Here is a 13,902-nt window from a genome sequence, read left to right as displayed (position 1 = left end):
TCAAGGCACTTATTTGTTCCATTAATATAATGATATTCAAATAGAGAATTAGAAGATCTTAATAAGAGCCTAAAATACATCTGTCATACATACCCCAGCAATGAATACCTGTACCCTATTTAATGCATATCTAAAACACTTGTCAATTTAATATTGTGTTATTATGTTCATTTGTGTAAAATATATAGCTGCCTGACTACATGTATATGTTCACCAGAAAATGAAAATTTTTATTTTTGTAAGTAATATAAAAAAGTATGTGAAATAAATGAAGATAATGTCAAATCACAAACCTCTAAGGAGCTCATGGAGATTGTTGAACCTGTTTCACTTCTCGATAGTCCTGCACTGTCATCCATCTCGGAAGCTATGAAGTTCTTTACCGCTGTGCGAGGTTCAAAAGGAAGGCTCTGCATGTGTTCTTGAGACATGAGATGCTGATCTAAATTTATACCAAATTGTTCCATTACTGCTGGATTCATGCTGAAATCAGGATTGACTTTGTAGTGTAATAGTCTCTCATGAGGCAAAGTATCCATACCTAGATTCATTTTATTCTCATCTTTGATTTGCGACTGCATGTTGCCAGAACCTCTTGGCATTACAATATAGTCACTCTCCATTCTGTCTTGTGGATGGACCATATCCATATCACCAGCTCTGAGATTATCATCTGTGCAAAGGTACACAGTTCGTCGTAGCTCACTATTCTCTTTTTTTAAACATTGATCACTCATCTCACTCATACTCATAGGCATATGCATTGCAGAAGGCTGTTGAATAATTACTTTAGATATGACATTTCCTGGTAAAGTTGAGTAGCTCATTACTTCTGGGTTAAGGCCTTTTTCCTCTTCTTCATCATTAAGTGAAATCCTCGAGAGAGTTCCTGTGATTGTGGCAGCTCTGCAGGGCCCGATGTCCTTGTGTAAAACTGAAAAAAAAAAAAGATTTAGGTTCAATTTTTTTTAGTAGTATTCTTGATAAGTTGCAGAACTTAATATTTCACACTATAGGGTTCTGTATCGAGAATCATTTTTTTTCCCAATGTTTATCAACATACACTGAAATTTAGCTTGATTAAATCTGACATGTAATCTTCTGTTTATAATTGAGTTGTCTACACTGTTTATTCAAGTGAACCTGCTCACTGTTTATACTTACGTCCTTCAAGAGATCTCAAGCATCCCAAAACTTCAAAGCATGTAATATTTACAGCATTATGTAAATTGGGAATGCAGATACTAATTGTTTAATGTCATTAAACATGTATATGTATTCATTATATCAGAAGACACTGCAAAGATCCTAATATTTTATTTGAAGGCGATACCTTCATTCGATGCTCTATTTTCTTTTGACTTTGCAGTATGAAGGACATAAGCATGATGAATAATATATGCCCAACTTTGCATGCCAGGATCTCAGTTAGCAAGATTGTTGACAAGCACTATATGAGGTTCATGAGTAATAGAAATATTATTATATAACATGCCTAACGTATATTATATAAATTACACAAATTTTATGGAAATATACAACACAAAAATAGAGAAAATGACATACTGAAATGCAAAAGAACAGTAATATAGAAGAAATAAATATATAAAAACGTTTTATTCTTATCAAAGCATACTAGAGAAAGTTTATAAAACATGTCAACAGGTCAAGGTACTGTGTTTATGTTAAAACTGTCCCTTGCATTGTTATAAATGCTTCTCTAGAGATTTTACCTTTCTATGCTGTTTTAATATTTCATTAATAAAGTTATTGTATATGTATTCTAAAGTGCAAGTTTTGTTGCTTGTTTTTTCAATATTTCACTTTGCCTGATTCCATTTTAATTGCTTAGAATGGTAGATATAGCAGATAGATGTATAATCTTTATACATGTTCTTTTCTAAATATGTTTAATTATGAATTGCATTATGAATTTAGTTGAAGTACATACTGTATTTATTTATGTATATTATTTTTGTATAAGCATGTACAATAAAATGTAACTGTTGAATCTGAGCCAGGTTTAGTTTCAAAAGTTTGATCTAAGTTGGATTTTTGTGGAAAGTGACTTGCTTTAATTGAGATAACACAGAGGTTAAAGAAAGGCTGATTAAGTCTAGGGAGCAGATGGAAGAGTTGATAGAGACAAAGTTAAAAAGCACTGAAATAGACAGGGGAAAATAAACAAAATAAATATTGACAGAGGGAGAAATTGTAGATGAAAAAGAGATGGGAAATGGACACTGAAGAGATGGGGTTAAGAGAGGAGATAATTATCGCATTGTCCTTGATGAACATATGAGATAATACACATTTTAGCTAGTAAAGAAGAATAAATATTGTTTCTACTAATAACTATCAATGGAGAACATTAACAGTAGAGCCAAACACAATAATCTTATTAAAAAAATAAAAACAAAACAATAAACATGCCAGTACTATCTAAAAAAAAACCATAACAAATAACATATATGTTGTTCTTGGTCCTGCAATAAACATACAGTTTGTATTTACGTTTGCTACTAGTATTCGCTACTTTAAGTGCCTTCTTGTTCCTAATATTTTAAAAACATAGTACATAATAGCTATTATATATTTTATTTTTCTATATGCTCCATAGTCCTTCCTATGGCTTGTAGAAAAGGGTAATTCCTTGTTTTTTTATTAATGTCACCCACCCACAAGTGGACATTGCTAGGAATGCCAGTGTTAACACACAAAAAAAGCAAACAACGGCTCTAAGAAACTCATTAAAGTTCAAGGAATCCACTTTCTGCTGAATAATCATTTATTTTTTTATACTATGAAACCACAAATGCTTTTCTGGAGACCTTCTTGCAATTCGGTTTTATCATCTGTAGCATCTTTAGAAGCTTTGCAGTGATTTTATTTTTGTTTGTTTTTTATATTTTTTGTTTAAGGGACATTTGGAAGTTCTGATGCAATTCTTCAATTTACATTACCCAACTGCTTTTGTGAAAGCAATGTTCTCAGCTAACCACATGTACATGTCATATTTGTGTGTTCAGTGGAGTGAATAAATATTCTTGTTCAAGCAAAAACAATTTTACCTTGAGCTACTCATTGCTTACATTTTAAAATACCCATAGGCAGTCAGCTCAATTCCTATGTGTCTTTAAATAGCAGGTGTCCTTTCTTAAGTATATAAAAATGACTTTTCAATAAAAAAAAGAAAGTTCTTATATTCCTATTACTAGCAATTACAGTGTATCACATTTTTGTAAGCATGTTTTAGGATGATGTCTTAAACAAAGCATAATGATTTTGCTTTTTACTATATTTTCAACCCACGATGAATGTATTGTCATACCCCTTTTAAGACAGAAGAGCTTAAGGGAATTTGATTTGCAGAGGCTTCTAACTCTAATTGGTTTAATCATATATTACACATTAAAGCTTGATGGATCACAGGAGATGAAGTACAGTGATTTAACATTTTCTAGCACTAGATCAATAAGTATGGCATTGTATGACTGCTTGTCACACCACCCAGGCAACTTGTAGGTTAAATCTTCTTATTATATAACCTTGTGCACAGAATACAGTTCTAGTAATTCAAAAAAGAGTAAGTGAAGGGAGGACTGAAGGTGACATTGGAAGGTCAATCATTTTGTAGTGTCTTTTCAAGGCAAATTATCCAGTACTGTAGAAGATATTTATTAAAACATAGCATGTTCTGAAAAAAAAGATAACACTTAAAAGGGACACTTTATTGAATATGCACAAAAATAGACGTTGAACATAAACAGGTACTGATCATTTTCAAGCTTTATTATAAACTTCATTCTATTCCTGTGATTGGCTGATAGTAAGGCAATAACATGGAAATGCCCATTTTATGTGGATTAAAAGTTAGTTTATCACTGTGTTGGGAAAAGCCATTCCCAACCAGTAGCAGCATATAAATGTTTCTGAAAATGGAAAACTCATTTTTTTTACATGGATTTATGTTCCACTTGGATTGATTTTAGTTTGTTTGTCTTGTTTTTACTTTATTTTCTAAGTTGTGTCACAAATGTTAATGTTTTACTTTAGGGTATATTGCAACTGACAGAATATGAGTATTGAAGGGCTTCATGACCTAACTGTCACATGGAAAGTATAACATAGTGCATATTTTACAAGCTATTTATTTCACAAAAATGGTAAAACAAAATGTTATAAACACGTATTAGTAATAGTGGCAGGAGGAGGTAGATAAGATGCATATTTTAGAACAGTAGGGAAGATGGACTAATCCTGTTGATAGAGAGCTGGTGATTTTTGAGGTTGGAAGTCAGGGGCCTGGATAGTGATGGGGGTTGATTATGTTTTGGATCAGGATACTTCACATTACCTGGACTGCTATGAGTGTTCAGGGGACATTGTTATGAGGATCTGGTATCTTTGGACTCAGCCTATCACAGCCACCTATCTGTAGGAATTAGAATGGTTAATGTGGAATACCCTATACCTAGTGTTGTATTTAGGATTTGTGCTGCCCTAGGCAGGATGGTGCTCTGGCACCCTCCCTTCCTGTCAAGGCCACACTTTGACTGATAGACGCTCACTCACTGACAGACGCTCACTCACTGACAGACACACACTCACTGACAGACACACACACTCATTGACAGACACACAGTCTCATATTCACTGACAAACAATGACATACACACACACTCACTGATTTGACACACTGATAGACAGACACACACTATTACTCTGACACACACTGACAGACTCACACTCACTGACAGACTCCCTGACAGACGCACACTCTCACTGACAGACTCACTGACAGACGCACACTCTCACTGACAGACGCATGCACTTACTGACAGACGCATGCACTTACTGACAGACGGATACACTTACTGACAGACGGATGCACTTACTGACAGACGGATGCACTTACTGACAGAAGCACGCACTCACTGACAGACGCACGCACTCACTGACAGACGCACACACTCACTGACTGACAGACGCACACACTCACTGACAGACGCACACACTCACTGACAGATGCACGCACTCACTGACAGACGCACACACACACATTCACTGACAGACACACACATTCAGACACACACACACATTCACTTAGACACACACACACATTCACACACACTTAGACACACACACAAACGTACACACACACACATTCACTCACAGACACATACACATAATTTCCATCAACACTCACAAATTATTATTTTTACAATTTTATTTTAAATCCACCCAGCCTCCATGGGAGAGGCCAGCTCTTAAACCCCCCAGGACATGAGGCAAACACGGATATGCCTGGGCATTTGGGGGTGGCTTTTTTTGCCGCCTCCTGCAAAGTGCCACCCAAGGCAGATGCCTTGTTTGCCTCGTGTAAGACACATCTCTGCTTCTACGTTTGCTATACCTTTCACTGGTTGGGAAGGCCCCCCAGGGACATTAATTCAGTGTGATATCAATGGAAAATGGTTGAAAAGTAAAAAAGCACAAAGAAACATCAGGCACCATAATCACTGCAATGAGATCAAGTAGTTATTATGTCTAGAGTGACAAAAATAAACCTGATAGTAACCAAAATATTCTATTAGACTGTATTTAAAATTTTACCAAGTTTGGTTATTTTTACCTAAATGTTCAGTTCTTTTTTCGTAAGAAGGTCACCAAACTCCATGATCACGTATTGTAGTGGTTATGGTGAATGAATATGTCAATGTTATGGGTTCTCCTCATTTCTTTAACAATATGCAAAAAAAGTTATTCAAATATTTAAAACTAAAATGAATACATTTAAAAGTATTACATTTGCTTCAAATTCCCAGATTGGGTAGTGCCTGCAATAACTTCTCAGCATACCACATAAAGGGCACCTGTCAAGATATGTACAACATATGCTCTTTTTAAAGCTGGTTTTCTAGCAAATGAATTATTAATAATAATAATTTATGTATAAGCATTGCTATTCTTCTAATTGACAGCAAGCTTGTTTTGCTTTATTTATTTATTTATTTTTTGAGCCAGTAATTCTATAATTTTCATGAATATTTTTTCCTGTATCATATTTTGGACAACCCTTTCATATCTAATGTAAGCTCCTAAGACACTTATGTGGTATTATTTTGTGTAGCATGTTTTCACAGTGACAAGTGGCATTTTATTCCAATTTTGAAAAATGGCTACGCATGCTACCCATTTTTTCAGCAACAGGGAACCTCGTAGCCTATGTTTGTAATCATAAACTTCCAGTGCTCTTACAGCGTTCTATTGATTTTTACTTGACGTATGCTCTTACCTGACCGACAAGCAATGTCCACATCTTTTTCAAAGTCTGTCTGTTATTGAAAGAAATAAAAACAAGTATATATATCAGCAAGGATAATAGATTGCATGACAGAGAAACAATCTCTTATACTGTGGTTGGCTAATCTTGGCACTCCAGATGTTTGTAAGTTACAAACATATTTAGGTTGGCTGACTATCATTGAAAATGTAATTCACAAACATCTGGGCTTCCAAAGTAAGCCACCGGTGGCACACACTCATCACAGCCAAATTGGACAGCAAACACTTTGCCACTGAATGTGCTGTGTGCCTTACATAGAGACATTCAAAGTTACACCACAAGTTCTCCTTTACAATTTGCAGCAAAGCTCTTTCAAATCAGACCAATATTTTGCTTTTTTTTTTTAAAAATGTTTTAAAGGTTTTATAAAGTTGGTTTAATAAACTAGGAATTGTGAAGAGTTGACAAAGAAATTATTTAATTTGAAGCGAATGTAGCAGAGTTTGAAACACACTGCAATGCCCTTACCAATTCTTCATAATTCCCGGTTAAGTGAATAAACTCATAAGCGTACACTGTCTTTCAAATTTTGGTGTACTGTTCCTGTGTATGTTTGAGTGATCCGGACATGTAATAATCACTGGAATGGTTTCTAGGTCCGTGACGTCTAGCCTAAAGTCTAAACAAGTATTGTGGGAAATGCAGTTCAGAAATATACATATACCGGTACATATAATATGAAGCATAAGAAAGCTAAGCATTTCATTTTTCAGCACTATTTCCTTTGCATACTTAGATCATTGCTACAAAGTTAGATTATTAAACATTACAGACTGTTCATCATTTTTCTAATTTTCTATTAATGCACCATATGTATGGAATTGTTTGAAAACGTGTCTTGGACAATGATTTAGGCCAAAATACTGTCCTGTAAACAATGCACAACATATCCATATATACACCGGAATGTTGCATTGAATAGCAAACTGTTTGCTAAATGCACACAACAGTATCAATAAATCCTATAGAAAATGATAATACTCCCAGTATTTCAGAAAACAATCAAAACAATGTCAAGCTATGGTAATTTAGCATAGTTAGAGGAATTTGGGTTTTAAATCTGCTATGTTATTAACCATGTTATTGAGTAAAATGATACTGTCATGGCCTAGCTTAGAGATGTGTGACCTGTGTGATCTCAGAGGAGTGTCAATGAACAGGCATGCTAAATCTCTGAGAGTACAAACCCCGGACACAGGTGCCACAGTTTGACAGTCTATACATTCCTGCTTCTTTCCACAGTGAGCAGTGAGATCAACCCATTGTGTGGGTCTTGTGCGTAAAGCTGAATGATGAAGGCACAGCATAATGCCATGTATCCATTCTTACAGATACTCAATACCACATTTTGCTGCACAGTGTTGTTCTAGCACACATTAGGCTATCATGGAAGGGACAGCCAGGACCACTACCATGCAGCTTGCCCGTGTTTCAAAAGGTAGGGATACAGATAGAAGAACCAACAAAATGGTGGGGTCAGAAAGAGCAACACAAAAACTAAAAAGCTACACAAAATGGGAGCAACATAAAGAGATACAGATATGGGGGCATAGGAAGCCACACAAAAGGGGGCATAAAGAGCCACACCAAAAAGGGCATTAAGATCCAAAGGAAGAGGGAGGCAGAACATCACACTAAGGAGGAAAAGAAAAAGCCATAAAAAGGGGTCATTAAAAGCCACACCAAGAGGAGTATAACGAACCAAAGTTTGGGCGGCGTTAGAAGAGGAGGATTTGCAAAGGTTCCAGACAACAGATCTGCAGGTTTTACAAGCAGTTTTTAGATATACCAAAAATGCATTATTAAATGCATGCCTGTTTCCATGGGGTACATTTACTCAAGCCTGTTCACTATACAATAAATCCCTATTAAATCTTTGAGCAGGAGCACAATATACTGAATGTATTATAATGTAATTACACTGCCACTAAAGCCCACATTCATATTTAGTTATTGGACTCTGTTCACAGCCCAGGGTTTCAGCATAAATATTGGTAGTTTACTCCGGTTTTACTAATTTTCCAGCTGAGGATATGGATAAAACCAAGGTGAAATAAATAAATAGATAAATATAGTATATGAATGAGAGGGGATGTTGTGGATAAAACAGACAGACAGACAGAAAGACAGATATTTAGAGGGCCTGTAAAGGGCCTCATTCCATTTTTTTGTGGAGGTAGATGCAGATACGAAGTATAGATAATAATGTCTTCAGTCAATAGCACTTTAAGATCAGAACACCAGAACCCAGGTTTTATACGTGGTGCCATAGAAAGCAACGGCTACGATTTATTTTTGAATGAAGATGCATACAAAACAATCAACACTATCAATTTATTTTTCTAATTACTTTGAAACATAATAGATAAACTGTGTGCAAATACAGGAATTGTATTTACCTGTGTAAATCTGCTATAAAAACATTGCTAAATGGAAAGTATTACATATTTTGACATAATACATGTGCATGAAGTTTTATTTTATAGTAAATAATGTTTTTTTTAACTGTCGAAACATTTAGAACTGAGCACAGAAATAAGGAAAAACGGGACGCGTTTAGTAACATAATAAAAATTTAACTATATTTAAGCGTTTATTAGAGGAAAAAAAGAATTAAAAGGCCAAGAAAAACCGTCACACACGATTTGGCTAAATATAAAAATGAAACTTTTACGTTCTACCAATAGGAGAGGACCTTATATCTAATGACATATCTAAGGGTAGATGTATGCAATTAGAGTAATAGGTACGGTTAAACTTTTCTTAGTTGTTTTTTGTAGATTTAGGTTTATTTCAGCATGGTATTAGTTATATTTGGTGAAAGGGACTTCTTAGCAAGTGAATGAATGCAGGTCATAAAACATATCTAGTAATATCAGGTATTAGATAAAGAACACATAGAGTACTTTTTAGTTTGTTAGTTTTTTTTTTTTTTTTTACTAACTGCCCAAAAAAACTTGTTACATGATAATAATGCTAATGCAATTAGATCTTGTCTTCTTCATCTACCCCCATGTCTCATGTCTTTAATTTTATATCTGTCTGCTCGACATTTTCTCCATGATATACTTCTTATTACCTCTGTTCTATCCATTTTCTCCCTTCTCTATTTATGACAACAATCCTCACATTTTACTGGGGGTATTCATGAAACATGTATACTACAGGGTTGCATTACAGCAGAAATATGGTCATCTTTATTGATGGGCAAAATGTTGCATCTAAAACGGAGATACGGGAGAAAATTGAAGATTATGCTAGCGTTAGTGTACTTATAATCTTAATTTTAGTAATGACAGGAGGCGAGTATTTTGCATTAACTCTCTTTACTAACTCACATAGCAGTAAAGAAAAGGTGAAAACATTAACCAATCAAAAGAAAGTAGGAGGTATAGTATTCACAGTAATGAGGCTCCTCCCCCTCTTTCGAGAGCGACATCAGATACAATAACAAATTTTTTAAAAGAACGGATAAAGTCTTGCAACATGCACCAACGGGTGACTTTTCAAATACGAAGTCCTAGGGTGATCCAAACATGCACCAACAGATGACTTTTCCAATTGCGAAGTCCTGGTTTCTGAAGGAAGGTCCAAACCTGTCCATCCTGAATGTAGGCTGTACTGTCTTGAAGTTATGCTGAAAGAGAGTGTGGAAAGGGTTAGGAACCGGTCTGGCAACTGTTTGCAGTAATGTAATAAACCCAGCACAAACTCTAACGAAATGTACCTAGTCTAAGTATGACAATAACAGTAACGAAGCTGTAGTTAAATAAGGTACACGTCTTATATATACCAGGTAGCACACGTCTTATATATACCAGGTAGAAAATATGAAGGAAAAGATAGAGTATAGGTATACTTACATGAGATTTCATCCCTCGAGGGTGCGGAGGGTGGGAAAATACTCGCCTCCTGTCATTACTAAAATTAAGATTATAAGTACACTAACGCTAGCATAATCTTCAATTTTACCACATGACAGGAGGCTTCATATTTTGCATTTTTAACGCTGATGAAGGAGAGACGTGGCTGCCCCCGAGTTTGGGCGGAAATAGAAGGTCCGAAAGGTCGCTTCGCGTGACCAATCCGCGGCTCGTAGGATGTCTGCCAGTGATGCTCCCGCGGAGAAAGCCGACGAGGCCGCCGCTCCGCGAACGGAGTGGGCACCGAAGGTGTCTTCCACACCTGCTAGAGACAGGATCCAGCGAACCCATCTGGCCAGGGTGGTAGTAGAGACGGGAACGTGAGGTCTAACGTAAGACACCAATAGTTGTCCCGAAGATGAAACCCGAAGGAGGGAAGTGACCTGAACATAACGACGCAGAGCAGAGACCACGCAAAGTAGCGGTTCCGTAGGAAAAAAGGGGTAGAAGACCGACGATGAGTCCGATTTAGTACGACGAGACACTTGGAAGGTAACTCCCTCTGGGGAGACCGAGAAGGCGTCGATGTCGAAAGCCCGCACGTCCGAAACTCTGCGGAACGATACCAGACAAAGTAGGAGTGTTAGTTTGGCCGACAGTTGTCGAAGTGAGAGTCTGTCGTTATCTGGCCAGTCTCGCAGAAACTGTAGGACGACTTCCACGTCCCATAGCCGAGTGTACTTGGGTCTGGGGGGCCTTTGAAGTCTGATGCCCCTGAGGAGGCGGCATACCAGAGGGTGTCTCCCGACGGGTGAACCCAGGACCGGAACGTGAGCCGCTGAGATCGCGGAGCGCACGACGTTGAGGGATCGGTAAGACCTGCCCGCGGAGTATAGGTGGGAGAGAAAATTCAAGATGGCCGTTACAGGTGCCGTAAAGGGATCAAAGTTCCGTTCACTGCACCAAGTGGACCAGGAATTCCATGCTGCAAGATAGCATCGTCTGGTTCCTGGTGCCCACGAATCCCATAAGAGGTCTCTAGCTGTCTGCGATAAGTCCTCGGTCTGCCAGGCACCCCTGAAAGAGTCCAGGCTACTAGAGTGAGGCGGTCTTCCAGAATGAGAGGATGGGGGTTCCCTCTCGGGTCTGTGAGGAGCGTCCGGTAGGACGGTATGAGGAGAGGATCCCTGTAGGATGAAGCTAGGAGGTCCGGGAACCATGGTTGGCTCGGCCATAGGGGAGTGATGAGGAGCAGAGACCCGTGTTGCGTCTTTAAGTATTGTATCGTCCTTGCCACCATGGCAAATGGGGGAAAGGCGTAAGCGCCCCTGGGTGGCCATGGTTGGAGAAAGGCGTCTACTGCTTTGCTGTCCGGATCTGGTAGCCAGCTGAAGTACTCGTCCGTCTGCCTGTTGTTCCGAGATGCGAAGAGGTCCAGGTGGAGGGGGCCTCTCCTGACCGAGAGGCGATGGAAGATTGTGGGGTCCAGCCTCTAGTCGCTGCTGTCCCGCCAATGGCGAGAGAACCAGTCCGCTGTCAGGTTCGTTTCGCCCGGGAGATATTCTGCCATGAGGGAGATTTTCCGGGGAAGGCAAAACTCGAATATTTTCTTCGTAATCTCTGAGAGGAGTCTGGATCGGGCCCCTCCCAGTCTGTTGATGTAACGGACCGCTGACACATTGTCCATCCGGAGGAGGATGCAGCAGTTGGTCCGGTTTCTCGCTAGGCTGCGAATTGCAAACGACCCCGCTAGAAGTTCTAGGCAGTTGATGTGGAGTTTGAGTTCTTGGGAAGTCCAAGCGCCTCCCGTCGAACTGCCTTCGCAGGTGGCGCCCCATCCCCAGAGGCTGGCGTCTGATTCCAGGACCATGTCGGGCGTGTTCCCGAAGATGGCTCGGCCATTCCACGCTTCCATGCTGTCCAGCCACCATCCCAGTTCTTCTTTGACTTCCTCCGTCACCGGAACCGTTTGGTCGTACGAAGGGTTCTGGCGGAGAAAGGAAGCCTTCAAGCGCTGCATCGCTCTGTAGTGGAGTGGACCCGGGAATATCGCCTGGATAGATGCGGATAGCAAGCCCACGATCCGAGCCAGGTTGCAGAGTGGAATGGAGTGGCTGCGAATGGCTCTGCGTATTTCCTTCTTGATGGCTGTGATCTTTGAGGTTGGGAGCCGAAGTGTGCTGGTCTTGGAATCTATCTCGAAGCCCAGGAATTGTATCTTCTGGGCTGGGGATATTTCCGATTTTTGAAAGTTCACCACGAAACCTAGGGACGTGAGGAGTCGGGTGGTATATTGTGTGTGTTGCGTTAGACTGTACCTGTCTGAGGAAAACAGTAGCAGGTCGTCCAGGTAAATAATGCACCGAATTCCTTGAGTGCGTAGTCGAGACACTACTGGCTTCAGGAGTTTGGTGAAGCACCACGGTGCGGAGCTGAGGCCGAAGGGGAGGCATGTAAACTGCCAGGGGCGGCCTTGCCATCGGAATCTGAGGAACTGTCGGCAGGATGTATGGACGGGTACCGATAGGTAGGCGTCCTTGAGGTCCAGTCTTGTGAACCAGTCCCCTTCTTGGAGCAGATCTCTTAGGAGATGGATGCCTTCCATCTTGAAATGTCTGTATGTTACGAAAGCATTGAGTTTCCTTAGGTTTATAACCGGCTGAAAGTCTCCAGATTTCTTTTTCACTAGGAAAATGTTGCTGAAGAAGCCGTTTTGGTCGTGAGCGGGTTCTATCGCTCCTTTGGCCCTGAGTTCCCGTAGTTCGCCATCGATTAGAAGGCGATCTTCCTTGGAGCACTGAATGGGGTACGGAGGGGCGGTCTGGGACGGGGTTTCCACAAAATCTATGATGTAGCCTTGGACCGTCTGGAGGATCCATGCGTCCGTGGAGATGGCTGTCCAGTTCTGAAAAGACAGAGCGATACGACCTGCAGTATACGGGGTTAGTGGACATTGAGGCATAATGGTGCTTACCTGTGGGGAAGCGTGCTCTGCCACGGCTACGAGGTCCTCTGCCTCTGTCTGCTCCACGGGTGTAGGAGAAGGGCTGCCTGAAACCCACTTCCGGGTAGAAGGGTTGGGGTCTGTGTGAGCGGGGGCCAGAGGGCCAAAAACGGCTGGCTGCTCGGCCCCTGTAGCGGCCAGCCCGTCCAAAAACACCCCGACTGGGGTAGCCCCTGAATACTCGCTTCATTGAAGTTTGAGCCTTATTGAGCGAGGTGAAAATATTTACGTGCTTATTAAGCTCTTTGAGGAAGGCTTCCCCAAACAATTTGCCCTGTGCAAGTGGTCCCAACTCCTTGGTGCCCAATTCCACCAGCTTTCCGTCAATACGGAGCAGCGCTGCTTTTCGCCTCTCAGAGGAGAGGGCTACGTTGGTGTTACCAACAAAACAAAAGCACCTCTGTGCCCATTCTCTTATATCGTGAGCCCACTCTTTAACCATACTGGTATCAAATTCGTCAGCCCTTGTAAAAGCATCGTCCGCCAAAAACATGATGCGGGAAAGTGGGCCAATAGAGTCTAGGAGTTTGTCTTGAACTCCGTGAAAGCCCTTCTCCACTCCTCTCCTGGGGTCGCGGCCACCCCTAGACATGAATGTGTTCATGACCTGGTCGAATTCGGGGGTTTGGGCCACGTTGTCGGGAAGGGCGAGGGCATTCCGAACGTAGTCGGTTGCGCACCGTTTT

The 13,902-nt window shown here is 40.2% G+C and overlaps 1 protein-coding gene across 6 annotated transcripts in view; it reads right to left on the bottom strand.

Moving 5' to 3' along the window:
- ADGRB3 (adhesion G protein-coupled receptor B3) overlaps positions 1–13,902 on the bottom strand; it is an 880,860-nt gene that overhangs the window by 69,799 nt on the left and 797,159 nt on the right. For all 6 annotated transcript variants that reach the window (XM_063442965.1, XM_063442970.1, XM_063442966.1 and 3 more), the window contains 2 exons: positions 6,299–6,338; positions 294–934 (listed from right to left, as the gene is read on the bottom strand). In XM_063442965.1, the coding sequence (XP_063299035.1) occupies positions 294–934; positions 6,299–6,338 (681 nt within the window). The remainder of the gene's footprint in view (positions 1–293; positions 935–6,298; positions 6,339–13,902) is intronic.

The sequence above is a fragment of the Pelobates fuscus genome, chromosome 2 (genome assembly GCF_036172605.1).
Source record: "Pelobates fuscus isolate aPelFus1 chromosome 2, aPelFus1.pri, whole genome shotgun sequence".
Lineage (NCBI taxonomy): Eukaryota > Metazoa > Chordata > Amphibia > Anura > Pelobatidae > Pelobates > Pelobates fuscus.
Note: the sequence above shows the minus strand (reverse complement) of the source record. Positions and strands in the feature narration are given on the sequence as shown.